Below are 25,416 nucleotides of genomic sequence, written 5' to 3'. Positions count from 1 at the left end.
AATAACATTTATGATTAAAATACAATCAAAACACCCCAGAGAAAAATAGGAATCCTAGATGAATTCCTAGAGAAACACAAGAAGTACAGCTTGGATTTTGAGCTGAAAGGATGGGCAAGAAAAACATAAAAAATGTTTTAGTTAAGTAAGAGTCAAAACCCAGCAATTTGCTTTGATAGTGCCTTGAATTACCCTGTCATTGGTTTCAAATAACACAGGGTACTGATGATCACCACAGGCTTTTATAGTACTTTAGCACGATTTCCCCAAACATGCAAATAAGCCAGCCTTGGAAGCCACTGCAGTCACTCGATATTTATCAGTTCATAATTAAGATTCACTTGAGTCAAATCTTCTGCTCTTTCTTAGTCTGGATTATGTAATATTTATTGTTATATTACAGATTGGTGGTATTAAATGTGTAGTCAGTCTGTTAAGACTAGGTGTTATAATGCATAATCAGGGAGCAGATTTATTTATTTGATCATGCCAATTTGATTTATTCCATCAATAAAATAGATTCCCTTTGATAGTGTATGAATAAAGATTTCCCACTTAAATGTTTCTAGTATCTCAGTCAGCAATTCTGCCACAACAGGCAACCAGAGAAAATCCATACTAACATGCCATGGAGTAGACTATTTCTCATTGTGAGGTCTAGATCCAGTTCAAAGAGAAAAAATACCTTTTCTTACTGCATTTTGCATCTCATATCTTTTATCTCCACTACAGAAAAAATACAACCTATTTTCACCTTCAGTGCCTTTCTCATCTTTTAAAGATACTGTGGTTGAATACCCTTTGTATTTTCACAATATCCCAAAGATTGGCTATTCTTTTGTATCCCTACAGGCGACTCTTGTATTCATGCATCAAGCAACTTTTGCACTGACTATTGCAAACCTTTCCCCTAGCCACCTTTTCTGTTTTATACCATATGAAAGTGCAACCAGATTTACCTGGTTGCTGCAAAATCATTTTGTCCTGCTCTTCAAATCCTTTTGTGTGGACCCACTTGGTTAACTAATTATGCTATTTCCCATCTTTCATGTTCTTTCCTGTTACCCCAAAGGCTCATTGCAGTTCACCTCTCTTTTATTTATCAGCTGTTGATGTTGCTCCCATTTTCGCTTTGCACGGCATACATCTCACCTAACTTTGCTGTCTAAGAGCTAAATGTCTAGTTTGAACCAGGTGCTTAAGTTCCACTTGTAGTTAGTGGAAAGGATGCATTCTGAGCATGTTTGTTTCATCCCAGTCTAAGATAGCTATCAAAATTGAGATGAATTGCCCTCTGAGTCTTCTTTCCATACACAGGGAGTCTAGACAACTAGTTTGGCCAGTGCCTTACAAAGCAGGCAAAATTAATACCAGTTTTAATCAGTTTGCCCAGAGTTTTCCCAAGTACTGTATTTCCCTTCTGCTTCAGAATCTTCTTTCTCTGTACCTTATCCGCCCTCCTGGAATCCATTTGATACGATTTTCTCTACTTAAGTGTGCTAATAAAATTTAGGTCTATGAGAAAATACGTAAATTGTTATTGTAAACAATTGTAAACAAACCACCTTCATAAAAATTAAATTAATTTTAAAATAAGTTTTTGTTGACTTCTCAATGCTTCATACACTGAACTTTTGTTTCTAGGGTGTTGCCACATTTCTCTGAGAGAGTGCCTTTCTGCTTATGGTATACATAGGGATTATTAAGGCAAGAGTGCTCAAGATTACAAATTAAAACAACAATTTACCTGAATTGCACCTGTCACAACAGCCCCACAGAGACAGGGTGTGTCTGATGGCCAGCCCTGTGGTGTGTAGACTGATAATTCGGGCCTTAGAGGGATATGATTTATTTAGGTGCAGTGTGAGAATTGGTTGGTTGGTTGATTGGTTAGGTTTTTTTATTTGTTTTCAAGTTATCTTTCTGATATCTTTCACTACATAGCAGTCGTAAAATCAGTGATCAAAAATGGTCTGTAACTTTTTTTATTATTTTATTATTTTAGAACAAAACACCTGAAAACAAATTTTAAGCTGATAAAAATAGTAGTTTATTTCTTCAATCTTGCATCTTAAAAATTGGCAAGCAGTTAATTTCTAAACACTTACAAAGAATCGCTTTGGGATTAGACCTTTGAAGGACAAAATTCAGCTGCAAGCATTTTTGTTAAATTTATGTTTTTATATACAAATGAAAACCTAAATCATAATTGTGCCATAGGAACAAGGTTCATAAGAAAGTAGAACTGCATTTCACAGATTTATGACAATTCAATGATCAGTCTCACTGAAAAGCAAGTAAGGACTTTTCAGCTGTGGTTTGCTGTCTGATGGGTTGTGAACTTCCAGCTTAAGCAAGAGAAGATGATGAAATATTTAAATAATAGATAAATGCCTTTGCTAAGGTTCTTTTTCCAGAATTAAAATATATCATAATTATCGTATTCTGATGGACAAAGGCACTAACTCATTTCAGTAAAAATGTTTGCTTCCTCTTGTGCATTCAGTTTTGAAACTCACAGAAAGAGCTTAATTTCTTCATAAAGTATTTGTAGGTTCCCTACCTCAACTTACCGGATTCCTGTCTAATTACCTGCCTACCACAGTGTCCCAAACAAACCTCTGTAGGTAACACCAGATCGGTTTCCAGGGCTTGGACCTAGGAAAGCAGTTACTTATGTTTTGCATTTGGAGAATTATGTCTTGCAAAACCATTTTACTAGACCATGCTGTAAAAAGGAAACCTCTCTTTCATTTTCTAAATGCTTTATTTTGTCTTTTTTTTTTTTTTTTAAAAAAAAAAAAACCCCAATGATAGTGAGCAGGTTCTCTTATAGGCTGTGCCACCACAGCTTTCAGACAAGGTGGTACGGGTGCTAGAAACAGAATAGAGATCACTGAATTTTCTCACACTCTTGAGGGTAAATTCTGCCTGTGGAAGAGCAGAGTAGGTGTGTGTACATATTAATTCTTCTGCCTAAGCCACTCTCAAAAAGGAAAAGCAAACAAAAAAAAAACTGGCAGGAGAACAAAGTTCAGTCTGGGAAAGCTTTTATCACAACAGAAATTCCAGGCGCCTCCAACAAAGAGAGATGCTATTAAATTAGTGCCAAATTATTGAAGGCCTGTCTGCATTATTCCCATATTGAATGCAAAGAGAATTTGTCTATTAGGATTAGGGTGGGTGTGGGGAGAGGACAAGTCTCCAGCTGCCAGGGCTCAAGCAGAGGAACCGTGGAGATGGGATAGGACTCAGCTGAATAGTAGGGGGCATGTAGATCTCTGATGGATGCATTACCCCATGGGATGCAGTACACTTAACTTGTATCTCTCCAACATTTGGAATAAAATATTAGGTTGTTTACTGTCCACTGCTAGAGGAGAAAAAAAAATCCCTGTTGCAATGACACAGAGTGGTGCCCCCCAGAATGGAATTAACACAGTTTCAAATGGTCTTGACCACTGGAGAATGGCTTCTTCTGCTAAATGAAATCTTAGCTTGCACTACTAAATTTGGTCTCCTAAATGAACCCCTCTGACAAATTGCTGCAAGACCAGCAGGAGCAGTATAGGAATGCAGCTTGGGCCATGACTCTTCATGTCTGCCGACACTAGACTTTGAGATCCATGACACAAGTATACTCATGACTTTCAGCAGGATGCCTACTCAATGGCATCTGCAGGGGAATAAGGGGCCTGTATGTGCCATGTCTAAAGAAAAAGAAGTCATGACAAATTCACTCAAATATAGGTAAACAACAGAGAAAGGAAAGGCAGAATGAACAAGTACACATTGTACATGCCAGAGAGAAATGCTTTCTTCCATACAATTTTCTGCTACTTAATAAATGTTAATTAGGTTTTGCAGTCTGGGGCTCTTTCAGAATTCAAATGAATACATTAACTATTGACAGCTATGAACAGACTATGTGGAGTTATGAATGAAAATAATTTATTTACTGGCATGATGAAGTCTGGAAACTTTCAACAAAAGACAGCAATTAAGGGACACAGTACTAAAACCAAAGAGGAGGGGAATAAAGAAGAACTATTACTGATTAAAAAAAAAAAAAAGTTTTTTATTCTGTTTTTTAAAAGGGTTGAACATGATTGATAAAAAAAATGCAGCATGGATTTAAGGTTAGGAATTGAAGGGAGATAAGAAGCTTAAGCCCACTGCATTAGCACCAACTGGTGCTGTGCATATGCTCCCGTGACATCTGATGTAGCTGAGCTTGTAGAACTGCACAGCAGACACAGGCATCAGCCAGGAAGAGGAAAGCAAACCATTTATCAGCTGAGCATGCCACAAACTGTGGCTTTCCAGTTTGTCCTACAGGTTAAGTAAAACTAATGAGAGCTTATCAGCACCTTGATTAGATACAAGGCTGAGCATCAACCTTTTCCTGGCAGAATTAACCTTTCTACTGAGGAAGTGGTCCTGCTCTAGCTTACCTAAGTGGGTTGCTTTTGTTTGCAATTGAATTAAAATCAGTACAAGAGCTACTGTGAATATTCTTACTTGGATCGAAAGCACGCTATTTCAAGTATTTAATTTCTGTTTATTTCTAAGTAAAAGAAGTAATACTTGATCAAAAAGACCCCAGCTCCTAGATAAACATTGAAGAAAAATTGTTTAAAAAGCACTTTTTTGGTTAAATTGGTGCAATTTTGGGAACAGATAAGGTCTCGTTCAAGGGAGGGATGTCTCAGTCTCTGGTGTTCTCATGCTAGCTAAATTCTTAACAACATATTTTTCAGAATAGGAGTTCTGCTTGAGTAACGTTTATAGGAGCAGACTCTGGGTTTCTATGCTGACTGTGCTAACAAGAGTGTCAGCTGTGATTTTGGTTCTTGTGATATGGATTAGATCCAAGCTGAGTTTGATTTTTTTCCAAGTCAATTATGAATTATCTGAGAACCAAAGCAGCCAAATGAAATTGCTCTGAAGTTGAAAGTGAAATTCAATTGCTTGATACTTAAGAAAGAAGACAATCTTGCTATTTTTAAGAGGTAGGAAACAAATTTATTTTGTGTTTCTGGTTATTCATAAGAAGATGCTCAGATACTGTGGTCAACAAAGGTCAGTTATTATAGATAAAGAGAAATGGAAGTGGAGAGGAAGAAAATACACAACTGAAACATTTCCCAGGCTAATTATTGTGTAGCATGTCAAGCCGTGTACTACAAGCATGTTTCCTTATGCAAACAAAAGCTAAAAACCACCACCACCAAAACCCCAAACCAAATCAAAGCAACAAACCAGCATCACTACAAAAATTATATCTTGGGCCCTTGATGTATGAGAGAGATGAGTAGTCTGGGTTTACCACAGAAGCATAAAGCGACTTCTGAGTCTTTCCCAGGTCTAATTTGCTCAGTGGTACTTTGCTTTCCTACCTCATGTTTTACTATCACTGCAATTGGAATAAATAATGTGTGAGGCTTAATAATAGCAGAGAAGAACATGCATCTCTTGACTAAAATAATTTTAATTTCAGCTACATCAGTAGAATAAGATGTAACAAGGACAGATATTCCTTCATCCTATCTACAGTACAACTTCCATTGTCTACAGTTATACCACTGCAAAGGAGGTGAAATATGCTACAGTACTTTCTACTCTGAACATGGGTTAAGTGATTGAAAACTGTGTTGAGAGATCAGTAGATGAATTATATTGTGTCAACAATTTTTTACATCCACAGAGATAAAGATCCATTTATAGTAAGAGCTAAGCATAACTGATGATTCATCCCAGCTGAAGGTAGTGATAAAATGCCCTTTGACTTTAGAGGAGTAAAAATTTTATGTTAGAATATTTTTAATGAATTTGTTTTGGTTTTGTTCTTTCAGTGGAACAAAAATATGAGGGAAGCAAACAAATTATACCCGATACGCAGTTTCATTTATGAATCCATTGCATCTACTGTATCTTCATTTTATTTCCTTCATATGATACTTATAAGCAGAATTTTATTGATCTCCTTTTTATCATTCTCTCTGTATTTTCCTGGGAATAGATCTGCTTCTAAATCAGGCAGATATTGCACTTGTCATCAAATATTTAATGATTTTTCCAATCCTTGTGTCTTGAAATAATTCTGAAAAAAGATTTATGTGTCCATTACTACAGTATTGTTTGCTCAATGGCAAAGGTAAAGTTTAAATAATGTAAGTGTGGCAGAATATTAAAAGATTTTTTAAAGCTGCAATTTGTCACAAGTTGAATTAGTAATATGTTATTTTATAAAACTGTATTTATTGTAATTCCTCTCACCTCCTTGCATACTGGAGTAGGATACACATTTTTCCCCTTCTGTGTTATGCACAAAATGTCATCAAAGTTTATTACTATTTAAATTTTGGTTTTGTCATCAAGAAGATATTACTCCTTCACTCCTGGCCTTCATATAACCATATTTTTTTCTCATCAGACTTACCTATTATCAAGGATAATATTTCCTAATATTAAAATAAAGGGATTTTCAGCTATTGAGCATTTTATATCACATGAAATGGATAGAAAATACAGTCCAGGAAGGCTGCATTAAACTAAATCAACCCCGTCCACGATATGCTTCCTTCCTACATTCTGTGCATTAAAGAAGAACTAATTATGCCAATAATATCCAAGTAAAATTGCCAAGATTATGGCAGTGATCATGCTATTAGAAGAGAGGGAGGCAGTACAGACCAGCAGCATCAGCATTGATTTATGCTGAATTTCTCTCCAGCATAGCATGTTGTAGAGAAAGGCCAGTTTTCACAGCCCCAAACCCAACCAATTCCACCACTGAAAGGGTTTTTGTGTCTTGATCATTCAAGACACCCCTTTCATTTCTCCAGAGAATAAAAGGTTCAAGAATAAAAGATTGTTTCGTTTCAGAATGCTGGAAATTTTACCTATTCCAAAAAATGAGAGATCTAGATGAGTTGGGATCTAGTCCTTAAAATTTGTGGCTTATTTCTATTTTAAAGGAGGCAAGAGAGTTCATAAATAAAGACGGTTTCCTGTTGAGATAAACTTTTCAGAGTTTTGTATTTAACGTAATCAGTTCATTGTCTCTTTCTCAGTGAGATCTTCTGAGAAACAGTAAAACAAGGCATGAAGTCTCTTACATATCTGTCCTGCTTGGGAGTAAGAAACTTTGCAGTGTACCTTGTAAGTTTTTCTTTAAAATCCCTCAGTCCTAGTGATGTGATGATCAGTTTACAGAAACTGAGAAGATCCCACATGAGCTTATGCTGTTTAGTCTTCATTCTGCTGAGATATTTCTGTAATGATTTTCAGCTGAACTTGTTCAGTGAACAAGTTTTTCACATAAGCTCTGGGTCACATCACACGTGCTCTTCTCTTCTAAATCAAAAGGCAAATGGTAGCCACAAAGATACCCAGAAAAAGCAACCAAAGGTGGCACGTGGAAACTTTGTCTAAGATTTAAGGAGGATGAAGTAAGCAATGTTCCGAGTTGAAAGATTTCTTGGCTCCTAAAGAGAGACTTAAAAGGCCTGCACAAACACCAACCTGTCATTGCCGAGCAAGAGAAACACAGAAGATATAGCAAGGACTCAACAGATGTAGTTCCTTGCCCTCAGGGCTGCACATAAGAAATTCTGGAGAGACAGCTTGGACACACGTAACCTGCTGCATGTGAGCGTGTTGGTTTGAGAAGATAAGCAAGTGCAACCTGAGAGAGAATATCACTTCTTCCATAAAGTCTCATGCTGAGTCTTGTTACATTAGTTTCCCAATTTGGCATTACCTGTTTGGGCTAGGGAGGCTCAGTTGCCCCATTCTCTGGGGCACCTACAGCTGTTTTGAAACAAAAGGCTGTTGAGACAATCATGACCATAACGTAAGCAAACAGTCCATGGAGAGACAGCTGTGAGGAGGTCTTGCTTCAAACCCAATTAATTGCTCCAGAGAAATTTTATATATTTTCCTTATTTTTTGTTTTTGGAACTGAATAGGGTGAGTTTTTTTAATTGAAATTTTATAAGACTAACTCTCAAGCAGACAAGCACTAAACAAGTGAATGTGGAGAGTTAAAACTCGTCAAAGTTAGAAGCAACTGTAACAGTTATATAGTTAGCTTAATTAATGCTTCATTAATGTCTACTGTCACTACTGGGAAATGACAGATACTTGTTAGTTTGCTTGCAGGAGAAGTCTGTGGCTTTAAACAATTTTCTTGAAAACTGTGACTCATATTTTTAGGCAGCACAAGAGCCTGTACAGGACAACTCTTACAACCGACTAGACTGTACACATTCACTGAGTGACCATTAATTTGAATAACCCAAGTATACTTTTGGTTAGATCAAAGTCAATATCAAAGTTAGTAACAGTATGTTCTTCCCAATTAAAAAGTTTTTGTTTCATTTTAGCTTCCTAAAATATATGGGAAATAGGTTCAGATCAGGATTTGTCGTTTTCTGCAACTGAAAGCTTCCTTGGATAATGTAAGATAATTTAATCAATGAATTAAAAAGACAAAATTAACTAGCAAAATATAATACCAGGTATACAGTATGCATCCCTTTCTAAAAAAGTATATGATATAAGAATCAGCACCTCCATACCTTGAACAAAACTATTGATACTGTTCCTAATTCTTTATCATTAAACAGTCAGTAATCTACAGAGCATGAAAATGAGAGCTATCAAAGACATCTGTAAATGCACTTCAAATGCTGACAATACAGTATGTAGAGGTTCTTGTTCATCGCAAAATGCAGATTGTGTGGGCTATGTTCCATGGAAATTCTCTGTCTCAGCAGCTGGGAAAGTCTAGTTTGAATCAGCAAGAAAAAATCCATTTCACTGACCAGAAGAACCTTTCCAAAGATGGGGCAGAGGTTGATTTATGTTACTTCAAATGAAATATATTTTTTTTTACTGATTTCATTCAGAAATCAGTACTAAAATACAACTTCAATGGAATAGTCAAGAAAGCTGTGAAAAACTGTCTTGAAATAAAGATATTTGAACATAGGTAGTTTCTTTTGAATAACCAAACGTTTGCAGTTTCTGCCTCACCATGATTGCCAATTAGGGCATGAACCTCCAGAGCGCTCCTGAAAGATTTGAAAGCCACAGACTTGCCATAGCACAAACAAGGAGGGGTGAGGGAGGAGAGAGAAGAGGAAGGAAGGCACAGAGGAAGGAAGAAGGGACAGGAGGATGGATGGATGGATGGATGGATGGATGGATGGATGGATGGATGGATGGATGCTTTTTCAAACCCATCAGGAAAGAACAAAACACATCTTAATACTGCAATTTGCTCTTAGGCTTTTCAAGTCATTTTATCCAAACAAAGGTAGTATAAGGGACCTAGAGAATTTCTACATCTCTTGTTGCAGGAGTTGCTGTCTGAAGCCCTATTTCCAAATCCAAGATTTACTTTCTGTCCCTGTCAGACAGTCTTGATTACCGAGTTAGAGAAATTAATTCATGAGGAAAGGTTAAGGAGCTAAATACAAATAGCTTGGCTGCACGATGACAATGACAGATGGGAACATCATAATAGGCTGCAGAGTACTATTGCACAGTGAAGAAAGGGCCTCTGGGGAAAGGCATAAAACATAATCTGGCTCATTTTGAGTCTTCCAATTGTCACCAGAACCATTATGGTGAAAAGAGAAGCAGGTGGCTGCTTTACATACCCTTTAGAATTTAAACAAGCCTCAGCAGAAGCACTTTGTCAGTTATGGGTTATTGTAGGAGTGTAATACTTGTCCTGCTCCTTTAGATCAAAGCTCTATCCAGCTGCAACTCCTGCCTCCTTCAATGCCATGAAGCAAATGCTGTGGAGCTGGGCAAATGCACAGTGTTTCTTCTTTTGATATTCTGCTTCCCAGCAGTTTGTGGCATAGGGTTTTCTCAAGGCTTTCTTAAGACTATTATGTTTAACAACTACAAATTAAATTAGCTCTCCGTTAGTAATCTACTTTTAAGCTCATAAATAATTTTGACATTAGGAGTGATTTTCCCAGTTTAGTTGTGCATGGAGCGCAACTGTTGTCTAATCAGTAGATCGTGTGTTCTTGGCTGTTGTGTTGAAAGACAAAATAGTTGTCTTTCCAGTTGAACAGACCTTGAATTTAGGCTTCATTTCACTTGCCTGTTTTCCAAGGTTTATAGTCATGGTCTATGTGGTCTCTTCTCTCAGACTCTTCCCCTACCATTCCATACTTCTTGTTATCTTTGTTGCCTTTCTTTGTCCCATTCTTCAAGTCAACTATGTATTTTTAAGAGATTTTAGCCAGTGTGCACTCACTACTCAAGATGTGAGGCTGTCATGAAACCTGATCATTTTGTTTGTGGATTTTTTTGACTACTGCAGACCAGAGATGTCATGTCCATAATTCTATAGTGTGACCCAGGATCTCTTACCTACATAGTTGTAGTAAACCTTATTTTTGTATTGGTGTGGTTGTATTGTCCCAGTCTCTTACTTTGAGCACTGGATGTTGAAAACAGGTTATCCTCTGTCCTAGTCTAATATCTGTACATGTGCAGCAGAGAGAGATAACTCTTTTTCTTCTCTCCCACCAAGTACAAGGAAAAAGGTTTTTCTTTCTTCCTCCAAAGCTAAAATTACATGGAAATGGTGGGTTTCAAAAGGGTAGTTCTTGCCTTTGTTCAAGAGCCAAACCCACAGGATTTCTGGATGGGCAAGAATTCTTATTTTCTATATTCCTTCTCCGTGTGAAGTAGTTTGCTGTATTCATCAGCAGATGTAATAAGAGAAAGCAGAAGAGAACAGTGGAGGATTTCTATGGGTGGAAGAGATGGAGAGATGTGGTATATTTACACAGAGAAAGATGACAATGAGGACAAGAGAAGGCAGTTCACCGCAACAATGCTTTTGGTATAGTATCCACAAAAAATATCAACATATGGTGCAGAATGCACAGAGCATTGATAGGCTTAGCAGCTATTCAGCGCAGGTATAAAAGCAAAGTTCAGTTAAACCCATGTGTAAGTTGCCTGCGTTTCCCAAGAGCTTTGTCAATAACTGCACAGACCTTTCTTTTGTAATGAATATATCTTTAATCTGTGGAGCAGCAAATATGATTCCTAAAATCTCACTGATAAAGCCTCTTTGAAACTGAAAGGACTCGAAATTGCATTATGTCAATACCTTCCTAAACAAGCAGACCCTGTAGAAGAACATGTTCTCTCTAAAAATAAATCTTTTTTTGTTCAAAGATATTGACAACATTAGAAGAATACAGGAATCTGAGAAAAAAGTGCATCAGCATACATACATAGTTTGTGCTATTCAGTAGCTGTCATAGTATATTTAAAAACTGATGTTCAAGCAAGTAACATATTAATGCTAACATCTCAAACTATAATTTAACTGAAGCTTTATGGCTGGGATACAATAAGGATAAGAAGATGTCTAACACTCATTATTCTTTAGGAAATGCAAAAGGGGGATGTAACCTGAACATCTCACAATGCTCATTTCACTTTGTAATCCTGCAGAGGCTTTCCAGAAAATACCTGTATTTTGATCCTTATGTATGTAAAAGAACATCTCTCATTGTTATCTTTGTGAGCTGCAAAACCACAGATATGTGAGAAAGGCTTCTCTAAGTAAAAACAAAACACTACCTAAGATAATATATACAATTGTTCAGGAAAAGCACATTTCAAATGAAATCCTAAATATAATTTATGATTTTCAACAAAATCATGTTATATATAATCACTCACACAGACAAAATAATGCACTTACATTGATAGCATTACAGTGGACACTGTGTGTAACATTTTCAAAATTATTAACAAGTGACTGAGTAATTTGTAGAAGCTACTTTTCCTAAAAGAAATGCACCTTAACATTCATGAAATACATTATAAATATAGACTTTGTCTAAATATTTTGGATTCCATTTCTTAATGAAAAAAGTGTAAAAGAGACATCTGTAACCTAAAAAAATATCAGTCCACCAAGCTTTTAGTTGCAGAGTATCAGCTATCACTTCTAACAAACTGCTTTCTCTAGGTCTCTCTTTTCCTGTAATGAAATTACAAATGGAAGCCATGTTTTTTTCATAATATGTCATTGGATTCAAACAAAGAGATCCACTGAAATTTGATATGCTCTTAAATTCTGTGCTTTCTTCCACTCTCTGTCCTAGTGAGAAAAGAGACAAGTGTAGCATCAATGCCATCATTTCCAGATTTAATATTTGTTTTAGAAGGAAATTTATGTCCACAGACCTGAATGTCTTTAGTGTAATGATTTTGATTTGGAATACTGAATTAAGACACTGATGAACATGAAGCTTTTTCTAGATTAAAGAAATGATTCATGAGATATTTTTCTGTTTTCTCTACAAGAGCGATTCCAAACTCTCCTGGTTCACATGCAGTATTGTGAAAAAAGAAAGTTCAAATACTGCATGAAAATGCTTTCCTTTTGTAGAATATTATTTTAGGCATTCCTCATTTTCAGGAGTTGTGGACTTCGTAATAAAAGAAAAAGGCCAAATATTAATTTGTAATTTCAATTTAAAAATCACTTGTATTTTTATACATTTCAGAAGTAAAAACAATGAAGCAGTCTTCTAATTACTGTTTTGCATGTTACTGAAACTACAAGAAATGCTGAAATACAAGTGATATTGGGATACATTTGTGTATGCCATATCCATGAATGTCTTAACTTTTTAACTTGTCTGTTATTTTTTAAATTCTTGATAATTCTTTTCTATATGGTGGAATATCCACCAATAAATGAGGCAGAATGAAACAATTATCCACCATGTCACCACAATATTTTGTGTATTTAATTTTTGCTTTAGACAAAATCATGTCCTGTACTACTTCTTGTGCATCAGATTAACACATTTCATCTTCACAGCCAGTCCCTTAAAAGTGTAACCGATTTGTCATCTCTGATTTGGATTGACAAGGTCAAAAACTGCTTCCACTAACCTATCAGTTACAGCCTTCATTACTTGTTTTTAAGTTTACTTACAAGTATCTTGTTCTGCCCTTTTTCTTGCAATGGTACAATTTTTTGTGTGTTTAGAAGGTATCAAGGTTTTTTTTTAATTTTTTTTTTTTTTTTTCCCCAGATCTGTCTGCAAAGCATCTTCATTGTTCATTTTCAGGCTCTGCTTTCACAGAATCACAGAATCACAGGACGGCAGGGATTGGAAGGAACCTCAAAAGATCATCTAGTCCAATCCCCCTGCCAGAGCAGGAACACTTAGATGAGGTTACACAGGAATGTGTGCAAGTGGTGACTACCAAAGCCTACAAAAATGGTCAAGCCACTGCCAGTCTGAGGGCCCTCCTTTTTCCACTGACCTTTGCATTTAAATGTTGAATATCTTTGAGAAGCTCAGAACTTCAGCCTGACTGATGATGACGAACAAAAATCAGTGACAGACCAAAGTGACTGTCTTTATGAATGAAACACAAAATTACTGTAAGAGCAAATGTTGGTGAATGTACAGGATCAGACTGAAAGGGCCAAGGGGAAATACCTCAGAGCACTGCTTTCAAAACCAGGCTGTTGGACGTGTTAAGTTTTCACTGAAATCTGCGGACTTCAAAACAGAACATGCCGCTGGCATATTGACCTGCAGGCTGGCCGAGCCGAATCACCCTCAAGCTCAGAGGGCCTCATTTGATAACTTGCAGTACTAACAAGCACTAACTGTGACAAAAAGCATGTCTCTCTAATAAAAGACGCTTATTTTTCCTAGGACCTCCTCAAGCACCTAAAGCCTGAACATCATTTTCAGGGTCCAGCTTTACCTCAAGCAAGGCTGGACAGATCCACTTTGGCTGAATGTATTCTAATTTGTCTGCAGTGTCAGAGAAGCGTAATTAGTTTTGCTACCATAAAAGCAGCTCAAACAGCTCCCCTTTTCTGAGATACAGAGAAGTAGATTTTGTCAAGTAGAGGGAACTTACTTGTTCATATTTACGTGTGCCATTTTTTTCTGTGGTGATCAAAAATGCACTTGGAAGGAAAAAAAATCATTACTATTCACATACCTAAAAGAATCAACAAGGATTTTGATTTTAGAATATTTTTGTTTGACTTCTCTTGAGGCAGTGTGCAATATTCCTAACCTGGAGAGAAAGATCCTGACAGCTATTTTGATAGTCGTGGAAGACAAAGGACATGAAGTGAGCCTGGACGGATGTGTAGGTTCAGAGCCTGAGGCTGCTGCTCTTCGGGGAGCTGTGCACCGAATAGGACTGTGTTCAGAGTCAATGGCCTCTTTTCACTGACTCTGATGGAAATCCAAGTCAATTTCTGGGAGGAATCTCACAGAAAAAGATGTTTCCATTTGGCCTTCATATTGTACTTACATGCACAATAACTGTCACAGGAAGAAATGTGAAAACGCTGGGAAAGGTGAGACCTTGTGGAAGGGGGATTAATTTCACCCAGTGCTAGCTGATCTAAAAGGCCAGTATCTGACCTAAGCTTGCTGTCTGGGCTCCTTGTCAGAAGGAAAGGTAGCAAGAGAGAGAACATTCTCCAAAAGGTGGTTTCTCCTACATACCTTACACATCCATCTCAGGATGGAATGGGTGAATTGCCCCAGAGAGGCCTTTCTTCTTTTTTTTTTTTATTTTTTTTTTTCAGTGGTTAGATTGCTATCCCAGGCAAGACGTTTAATTTCTGATTGACTAAAGTAAGTTGAACCCCATGCTATCTGTCTAAAGAGCAGAACGTGTTTTAATGTTTCCTACCTATGCCTGCATAATAACTTCTAGCACCATGTGTTTTGGTTGTATTATTGCTTATACAATATTAAAAAACTACTCTTACACTTTGTCAATTCTTCAAATTAAAATGATGGAGAATAAAGTAATATTGATTGTTAACTATCTTTATCTTCTTAGCTTGCTTATGTAGCATGTTTTCATGCAGATCAAAGCTTAACAGGAAGCATGAAATATTGCAGTGCGTGGGACCAAGCAAATTATGCTTGCATGTGTCAAAAGATACAGAAGGTTTATTTATAAAGGTAAAGAAAACATTGGTCTTTCTAAGCAATGCATTTTTATTTCTTGCCATCTTCTCCAATAATTTCAAAGACTCTGGAAGAATTCAGGCGTTTTACAAGCATTATAAAGGCTACAAATATTACAGCAACAGTATTCCCTACCCCCCACCTTTTTTTTTTTTTTGGTCTTTTCTCAATAAATCCCATTTGTTTATTTTCAAAATAGGTGTGATCCTCCTTTAGGTTGACTGTGTTGTACTTGGAGTGGGTTTTGCTATTAACTACAATAGGGCATAATTCTAGATAATCATCAGAGGTAGTCTGTATGTAGAAAAGTGTCCTGTTGCAGGCAGCCGAATGTGGAACTGTTGTGGTTTAACCAGCCAGGCAGCTAAACACTGCACATAGATGTTCACTCACCCCTCCCACCCTCAGAGGGATGGGGGAATCAGGAAAAAAATGTTTAACTTCATGGGTTAAGATAAGGACAGTTTAATAGGACAGAAAGGGAAATAATAATAATAATTAAAAAAATATATAAAACAAGTGATGCACAATGCAATTGCTCAGCACCCACTGGTCGATGCTCAACCTGTCCCTGAGTAGTGGTTCCCTCAGTCATCTTCCCCCAAAATACATACTGAGCATGATGTCACATGGTATGGAATATCCCTTTGGCCAGTTTGGGTCAGCTGTCCTGGCTGGCCCTCCTCGGAGATTCTTGTGTACCCAACACGACATGAGAAACTGAAAAATCCTTGATTACTTAGCAACAATCAAAACATCAGTGTATTATCAACATTATTCTCATTCTGAATCAAAAATACAGCACTATACCAACCGCTAGGAAGAAAAATAACTCTATCCCAGCCAAAACCAGGCAGGGATGCAACCCTATGAAATAAAATTTACTTACTCTTGTCATGTGCTGGCACATCAGATCAGGTAAAGAAGCAAGAGATGCATACTTGGATTAAGTAGTGGGAGAGAAGAAAGCTACTATAAAGCTGATTGATGAATGGGGTCATGGTTGGGAATAATAATCACAAGCAACTGGTAAGACAAATGAACAAAGAAACAATCCATTTTCCAACCTAAACAATTCTATGTTTCCAGAAACAAAAGGCCAGTGAAGGCTGTGCAAGACCTGACAAAAGCTTGTGGTTTTTATGCCTTCTAAAGAGTCAAACTGTAAGCAGACAGTATCCATGGAGAGGGCATTTATGAATTGAACAAGCTATGGTTGGAGTGCAACAAGCTAGTGCTGGGAATTTGGCTGGGGTTTCCAGCTCTTGGAAGGCCACAGTGGAAGTGTCTGTTCTGACAGGCAGGAACATTGGTTGGTCTGTACTAAGGTATGGAAGCCTGGGACAACTGTGTATCCTGATGTCTTACAGCTGTGTGGTAAGGGTCCTAGAGTTGGTGCTCAACCATATCATACTGCATCATACAATTTATGAGGTATTTTATAGATCAAGAGCTTAATTTAGTGACTGGTACTTCACACAGCATCTCTGAAGCCTTCAGTAGTGCCATGAGCATGTTAGAGATTTGGAGAGGGACGTGGCAAGGTAGAAGCTACATCTGAATCAGGAGTACCTATGGAAAACTATGGAGTTCTGGGCTTTGAGCTTTCAGGTTGAGAGCTGTGACCATGGCATGTGTTTATCTTCAGTTGTGTGCTCAGCTCTGTAAGACATGGCTTTTTAGAAACATCCAACTGATCTAAGAACCCAAGTTCCTTTGACTGTAAAGTGCCTGGAGCACATGCCTGTATCTTTTCCTTGATTGAAAGAAGGCTGGGGAGAGAAGGGGCAGCACTGGTGTCTCTGCAAATATTCGATTTTCCCTTTGAAACAGTAGGTATGACTCTCAGAGGGGGACAGTGATTACATACTTCGAATGTGTAAGTAATAAAACAACCCTTGTGATCAGTTAAAAAATGTATAAAAAAGCACTTGCCTTCAGGAAAGTTAATGTTCAAGTTTAATTTCCTCTGGAGAAAAATATCCATTCAGAGGAGTAGGAGAAGATAGAAAAGAATGAACCAGGTTACTGTAAGAGTGTGGGGTCATCGTCATGTAATTCTAGACATTGTTGCAATAGCTGGAATATTAAATCTCACTGGGTGGAGAGATGGATTCAGACCGAGGGCAATCTATAGGGAAATAAGATTGAACTAATGAAAGTGTGCTCTCTCAGTACTATGTAAAGAATGTCTTCAATATTGTGCTCACTAAAATAGTGTCTCTGGGCAATGTGAGAATAATCATAGGCAGAAATTACACTTCCCTCTTAGAATCACATGAACAAGAATAAAACCTGTGTCTGAGAGGACATGATCTGTAGATTTCAGCAAGCCGTCTCACTCATAATGACATTTGAATATCTTTGGAGATTTCCTGACATAATGAGATTTTGGACTGGGTTAGAGGATGTCTTTATTTCCCTGAATCCTGTGGAATTGCTGATTACTGTCTGATTTTCTTCCCTGTTCATATTTGGTTTTATGGAGGTTCTATATTGGAGTTGTTAAAACAACATATTTGACTACATCTATTCTGACAGAGCTACGAGATACACTTTCATTGAAAGACTTAACTAAAGTTTACTTATGTGAAATAACCCCCGAGGATTATCTCTTCAATTTTCAGGACAAGACTGGAACAGTGAATGTTGTGTTTCTCTTCACGAAAGAGAACTTGTGGGAAGTAATATTATCCTAAGGCAAAGCTCACAGAATAATTAAGGTTCAAGGGACCTCTGTATACCACCCACTCCAGTCCCTCAGCTGAGAGCAGGGCTGGCTATACCAGACCGCTCAGGGTCATGTCCAGCTAGCTGGGTTTGGATTTTGTCAAGCTCTCTGGACAACCTGTTCTTGGTTTTGATCACTCTCAGTTTTTATATGTAAGCCTTTTCTTATGTTTAAATGGAATTTTAATTTGTGCTAATTTCCTTTTTTCTCCCCCTGACAGAGGGTGCAGTCTGTTCCATCGTCCAGGTCATTAATGAAGATGTTAGTGTAGGACTGAGTATCAATGCTGGAGTACACCACTGCTCTGCCACCAGCTGGGCTTCGTGCTGCTGATCACAATTCTTTGGCAGTTCAGCTGCAGTTCACTTCACTGTCCATTTATCTAGTCTGTAGTTCATCAGTTAATCTATGAGGTTTTTATGGGAGGTGGTATTGAAACTGTTACCAAAGTTGAGATAAAAAACGTCCACTGTTCTCTTTTTGATTACCAAGTCAGTCATCTCAGGTAGAAGGCAATCAGGTTGATAAAACATGATTTCCTCTCCATAAATCCATGCTGACTATGCCCAGTCACCTTCTTGTCTTATCATATTTGGAAGTGGTTTCAAAGAGTAGTTGCCCCATCTCTTTCCCAGGGATCAAGGCAAGGCTGACAAGCCTTTAGTTCCCACAATCCTCCTTCTTGCTCTACTTGAAGGTGGAAGCAACATTTGCTTTCTTGCAGTTCTCAGGAAATCTCTCTTAATTGCTATGACTTTCAAAGACAGTGGCATCTTGGTGACACCTACCAGCTCCCTCAGCACTTGTGGGAGCACCGTTCCCAAAGACTTGTGCCTATTCAGTTTGTTTAAGTGTTTCCTAACCTGGTCCTTTTCCATCAAGAGCAATTCTGCTTTGCTCCAGACTTTCCCACTGGTCTCATGAACTCTGGGATCCTGAAGACTGGTCTTCCTTGCAAAGATCAAGGCAAAGAAGGCCTTGGAAACCTCAGTCTTTTCCATATCCTTTGTCACTCTGTTCCCTGCTCCATTCAGCAGTGGGTCCATATTTTCCCTAGTCTTACTTTTGCTGCTGGTACACCTATCAAAGCCCTTCTTGTTGCCCTTTACATCCCTCAGCAGATTCAATTTCATGTGGACTTTGGCTTAAGCCCATCCTTGCATGCATGGACACTGTCTCTACATTTCTCTTGCTCACCTGACACTGTTTCAACCTCTTCTATTCTTCCCTTTTAGGTTTGTGTTTTGGCAAGAGCTCCTTACACATTGATGCAGGTCTCCTGCTGTGTTTGCTTGATTTTTCCGCTCCACAGGATGTAACAGTCCTTAGCTTGGAAGAAGCAGTCTTGAAAATCAGCCATCTCTCCTGGACCTCTCTTCTCTGCAGGGTCATATGCCATGGGATTCTTCCAAGCAGATACCTGAAGATGGTAGTCTGCCCTCCTGATACCCAGGATTCTGTTTTTATCCTTCTTTCTCCTCAAGATCCTGAATTCTGCCATCTCATGGTCACTGCAGCCAAGGCTGCCCTGATCTTCACATCCCTGGTCAGTTCCTCCTTTTTCGAGATAGGGGGTCCAGCAGAGCGGTCTTCCCTTGTTATCTCCTCAATTGCCTGTGTTAAGAAGTTTTTGTCAATGCATTCCAGAAACCTCCTGGATTGTTTATGTCCTTTTGTGTTGTCCTTCTAGCACACATCAGGATGGTTACAACCCCCTCATGAGAACCAGAGCTTGCAAACAAGGCTTCTTCCAGTTGTCTGAAGAAGATCTCATCTGCTTTTTCCAGATGAGGCTTACTGATACTGGTCTGCATCCTGCCCACCACAACTTCATCCATGTTGATTTCTCCACTAATGCTGACTCATAAACTGTCAGCTGCCCCATCATCCATTCCTAGGCAGAGCTCCATGTATTTCTGCTGCTTGCTCAGGTAAAGAGCAACTCCTCCTCCTTGCCTACCCAACCTGTCCTTTCTCAAGAGCCTGTATTCATCTGTGACTGTGTTCCAGTCATTTGAGCCTATCCTGGTAGGTCTCTGTGATCCTCATAAGATCGTAACCCTGCAACTGCACATGGACTTCTAGTTCTTCCTGTTTATTCCCCATGCTGTGCTGATTTCCCAGAATCACCCCCATAATCCTTGGAGTATGTCTCCATAGATAACCACAGACAGACTTGGGTGCTTTTGCTCACCTTTTAACCTGAGGAACAAGATAGTTCTGATTCTAGCACTGTTCAGATGTGTTGGAGATTTGCTTGCACATTAAAAACTCTTCTTGCAGTAGTGTCCGTATTAGCCCATTCTAACCTGTAGGATGGCATGGGCTGCAAAGTGCAGCCATCTTCGTGTTCACTCATGCAGACTAGACTGCTGGAAAAACTGAAAAATACTGAAATTAGATTTTGGCTGCTTGTGATCAGGAGATATAACTTTAGCATCTTCCTCACAAATTTTAGAAGTGGGTTAATAAGATATATTACTAGTTAGGTACATATCTAACATTTTGATAAAGGAAATGGCAAAAAAAAAACCCTGTACCAAATAAACTTAGTTTGAGAAAATGTCAAGGTTGTAGTCCCAGCTAGCTGCATCTACTTAAATGACAGGATGATGAGGCATCTATTTCCTTAGACATCTGAACAGAATGAAGAAACTTGAACTAACTGTTCGAGGTCCTGTGGTCAGTTTTCCTTCCTGGACTATTATATAAACATTTCTGGATTAGTTGCCACTAGCCATGTAAGTGTGTTTATTCATGTTTATGAAGAGATTTTGGTAATTATGCTTTGTCTCGTCCAGTACCACTATTGGCTATACCACTGTACTATGCTATTGCCTGCAAAAAGAGAAGCTCTCAAATCCTCTTGAAGAGCTTTTAACATCGTCTTCGTGAGCTCTGTTTTCTACACTTGCCTGTTCCAATTTATCCTTCCTGACTATATAACCATTTATTTCCACGTTGCATAAATGAAATAAACTGCCCCATTTCTTTTTACAGATTGTAAGGCATCATGGTAGCCACCCACAGATGTCTGCCAGATACAGTGAAAGTCACCCAAACGGAAATGACAAGTGGTTTAATGTAAAGTCACTTGCAGTGTAATATACTGTAACCTTTCCTGCCCTTTCTGGAGGAAAAGACAGCTAATGGCCTGTGTATACCTCCCTTCCTAACAAGTCACAGGTATTTGAAATGGAAATGTAGAGACATTGTTTACTGTATCATTTCTAGTAACTAGAAGTTCAATACATTTCCTTCTTCCTGTTCTACAGTGGTATTTCAGAGATGCCAATATCCTGATGTTGGCAAACTGACCAACATCAACGAGAAATAAGTGAGCAGGGACCTCAGGCCTCTACCACCAGAAGGATTTGATTCCAGATTAAATGCTAATGTGCTAAAAAACCCCACAAAACTATACCTTCTTGCATACGGCTTATTATCTCTGTGTTCTTGCACTGCAATGCAGTCTAGTATGGTATCCTTGGGTCACTTTAAGCATATAAAATCTTATATAATACAGTACATATCCTCAGGTGTTACAACCTCTCCAAGTGGAGAAGCATATCCTAGATTGATCAAAATCATAGAATGTGTGTTCCCAGCATTGCTTGCAGAAGATTGAAGTAAAGCCAATTTAAAGCTCAAATGACTAGTTTGAGACAAAAATTTTGGAAGAATGTGGGTAAGTGTTGCTAAAAGCCCTTCTATATTGTACATTCATCCTCTTCTGGATGTTGTCTGAGAGTTTATTGTCTCCCATTTTCCTTGAGTACAGAGTTAAGAATCATGATTATGGACTCTGTCAGTTCCTTGCCCTTGCAACGTGTACTGCCTTTAAAATAGTGCACACTGAGAAAATCCCAAGGATCATATAGAAATGGAAGATGTTACAATTGCTCCTTTCCAAATGTTCTGGATCTTGGGATAACCTATACAGTTTGCCCACTGGGACATTTGCTTAATGTGCAAGCAAACTACCTTCACTAATAAAAAGAGAGAAGGATTTCATGCATCTTATGGAACAACATGAACCAAATAGATAATCTAAAAGTCAAATTTGTAAACGATTTCTTTTCTACTTGAGGAAATCGAAACTTGAACAATTTTTCTTCATATAATTTTAACTATCATCTTCCTATTTAAAGACCAGTTGAAATATCAGTTTATGTAGTTAATATCAATTACTGTTTGTAAGACTTGCAAAAGTGACTGAGGCTTAAGTTTGCCGTAAACTGAATATTTTGTCAAGAGATATGGAAATATATTCTTTAAAATCACAAGTTGTGAGGGTCAGTTGCTCTGGTTAGTGATCCTTCTACACCTATTGCTGCCAAGAGGGAAACTACAGAAACAAAAAAAAAATCAAATGAACCTTGGTGATATTCAAAAGATAATCCAAGGACTTCTGATGATTAACGGAATAATTGCTGATAGTCTGCAGAGAGCTATCTGGTTATCAGGTCTCCTTTTTTTCTAAGTGATCTGCTGCATGAAAAGATAGGTGAAACCTCTAAGGATGAATTTTGTAGTAATGTTTTTGATACATCCCACTGTTCTAATCAATATGTGGTGCAAAGAAGAGAGGAGGATAAAATTTTAATGTCTGAGAGTGTAGGAATTAGTGACTGACAAATACTTATAAGAGAAGCACCATAAAAATCCCAAAACAGCTCACCTTTAAAATGCATCCTAGAAACTGATATGATTTAAAATTCTGCTTTTGCTGCTTTTATTCGTCTTGTCCAAGATTGTCTGTAGATTTTCAGGGAACTTGCCATTTCACTGTGTGTCAGAAACCATTTCTTAAGCTCTCAGCCTATGTTTTCTTTCCTGCTCTAAAAATCTCTTTAGCTCTTCTTTAGAGCCTTTTCATGCCTTCGTCTTCAGCCCTGCAGGTTCCTTCAGATGTTTACCACCTCTGATCAACATACGCCAGTAATCTGTAGTTCTAACGTATAACAAAAACACGTTCCTGGTGGCAGGGGAAGGAAATTTCTCAGACTTAGTCAGAGAATTGAAAAAAAAAAATCAAATCCTAACTAGCCCTGTATCTTTTTGGGGACCTTTTCCAAGGAAAGGTAATTGCTCCACAGAGAAGGAAAGCATAACTCCTTGCTAAGCCTTTGAAATTCTCCTTCCTCAGTTTTCCATCTGCTTCTGTATTCTCACTGTGCTTAAGGACACCTACAAGAGTCAAGTGTCAGCTTGAGACCAGCTAGTAGAAAAAACATCTAAATGGAAAAGCACAGTTTTGCAATTAAACTTAAGACTCTCTTTTAGTGTTGTCTCCTTCATTTCTCTTTCTTTAATTCTGCTTGAATTATTCTGACAAGGACTTCTGTAAACTCCCAAGATGCCAACCTGAAGTTGACAAGAATGGTGGCAAAAATACCTAAAGCACAAATTCTTTTGACAGCCTAACAGGAGTCTGTCGTCTGCTGAAATCACCTTTCATTTTTCCCCAGCGCATTTCTTCTGCTCTGCCCCCTGCACGCACCTCAGTGACAGCCTGAGGGTGTCAGGCATAATTCTGCAAAGACAAAGAGAAGGAAAAGAAAATGCCAAGTGTCAAGTCTGTCCTGTGACCTCCTACTAGTATATAAACTGAAAATAGAAATGGTGGGAAAGTAGCCTGTTAGGTCCTTAAGTCTTGATAGGCTTAGCTGGTTCCCAAGTGTTTTTGTAGCTACATTGGAGAGATATCTGCATTTAGGATATGATGCGGTGCCCACTGAAATCAATTAAACTCTTTATACTGACTCCAGTGGGCTGAAAGGTGACCCTGGTTTCTATTGTGAGAGTTCTGTATAAAAACAACCTACAGATGTGCATTTGTGAAGGATCAATACAAAAAACCTCATTCCACTAGCACATCAAAACGAGGCAACAAGGGTCATTCTGAAGTTTTGTATTAGAAACACAAGTTCAGTAAAGCTGGTTAGAAACGTGAGCTCATAGACATGCTGTTATAAAACAATAAAAGAAGCTTTTTGCAGTTACTACTGGTGTAATTTCTACTATTACTGATCCAATACTGCTTGATGTAGTTCTTCTGAAGAAAATGTTGGCTGCCATCACTAACTCTGATCATTCAGTTACATTGTCAATTAAGTCCAAGCAGTAATGTACAAAGGAAATGTAGATAAGCACACTATGAAAAAAGGGTAACTATGCAAAGATAAACTGCTGACTTTGATAAAAACTAAATCAAACATGCAGCATTTAGTTAATACATCCCTTTGAATTTTTGCCATTCTAAGCGGTTCTTGTTTTAAAGCCGAGACCCTCCACTTCAGAAATGGAGAGCCAACATTGTGCATCTGTATCCACTCAGTTCGCTATTCCTATCATGGTTGCTTACCTTCACTGCCATGTGCCACAAAGGCTGATGTGGATATGTCAGCTGTCTATGCAGAGAAAAAAAGTGGAAAAAAATGGTAGATACTAATAAACAAACTGATGATAGATGCCTGCTTTTTAATCTGAGTACTGTGTTAAATTAGTTGATGTTATTTCTGCTTACATGTCATTAGTAGCTGGAGATTGCATGAGAAGGAGTTGTAGTGTGAAGTACAATGTTCCACAGGTTTGAAAGGTCAGGCTTAAGTTTTCAAACATCTCAAAGTTTACTTTTAACACTTCAATGACAAATAGAATTCACTTGATCAAATTTGTCACATAAATAACTTGCAGTATTGAAGATATGAATTCAGAGTAAAATTTGGGGAAAATGTAGTCCCCCCGGATAAAAAGAGCTAACGTACCCTGGCAGTCAGAAGCAGCTGGCTGGAGTGGCTACAGCATTCTCAGATGGCAGATTTTCTAAGTAACCAACAGCAGATACACACTTCCAGTGGGAATAATGTGATATGACTAAAGTTAATCCATAGTTTAATATTTATATTCTATTATATTTAATAACGTAGTAGTTCATGCATTAGCAGGGAACTGCACAAAGCAGGAAAGTGTGCAGTTAGATTCCTTGCAAAAGTCTTGGCAGTGGCTCTCACAATGTAACTGATCACTTTGGAAGGAAGCGGATTGGAGTACTTGGTTTTTGTGCAGTCTGAACGCAAATGGCACAACCCACTGGGGCTGATGCGCAGGGACTCTGGGACACAGGACATTTTCCTGCAGCTGCTGACTCTACCTCCAAGTGAGTTCCTCGCAGCTGCAGACTTCAGTGTAGTTATTGCAGCCACAACAATATCATAAGCTGGCAGTCCTCTTGCCTGGTGCAGTGAGCTTGGTGTGGGATATGCTGTTGAGAAGGGCAACGGGCCCACTGTACGGTGGATGCCAGTGGGTGCCAGGTCTGCCCTGCTCCCCTAGCCCAGCACTTACTGCCCTTTGCACTTGACAGTTATGATACTTTTTTCCCCTAACTTAACTTGCACTAGAATATTGTCTCATGCATTAGCTTTTTCTTTCTTCTCCATTTATCTTTTCTCATTATTTTGTTTTTCTTTTTTTCATTCACCTTCATTCCTTCTTTTCCTGTGCCACCTGCCAGTCTACCTGGTGAAAAAGGAAAAGAGGGGGAGAGACTATTGGGGTGGAAGACAGGAACACAAACAAGAAGGAATTATGAGATAAAAATATAAGAATAATAGAAGAATAAGAGGAAATACGAAACAAGAAAGCAGTACATTT

The 25,416-nt window shown here is 38.2% G+C and overlaps 1 protein-coding gene across 3 annotated transcripts in view; it reads left to right on the top strand.

Moving 5' to 3' along the window:
- The window catches only part of SMPDL3A (sphingomyelin phosphodiesterase acid like 3A), a 53,048-nt gene extending 38,168 nt beyond the window's left edge, over positions 1-14,880 (top strand). For all 3 annotated transcript variants that reach the window (XM_065833728.2, XM_065833731.2, XM_071806584.1), the window contains one exon: positions 13,104-14,880. In XM_065833728.2, the coding sequence (XP_065689800.2) occupies positions 13,104-13,241 (138 nt within the window). In that variant the 3' untranslated portion in view covers positions 13,242-14,880. The remainder of the gene's footprint in view (positions 1-13,103) is intronic.
- The last annotated feature ends 10,536 nt before the right edge of the window (positions 14,881-25,416 follow it).

The sequence above is a fragment of the Patagioenas fasciata genome, chromosome 3, assembly GCF_037038585.1.
Source record: "Patagioenas fasciata isolate bPatFas1 chromosome 3, bPatFas1.hap1, whole genome shotgun sequence".
NCBI classification, from domain to species: domain Eukaryota; kingdom Metazoa; phylum Chordata; class Aves; order Columbiformes; family Columbidae; genus Patagioenas; species Patagioenas fasciata.
The sequence above is the reverse complement of the archived record's forward strand: the minus strand, read 5'-3'. Positions and strand labels throughout refer to the sequence as shown.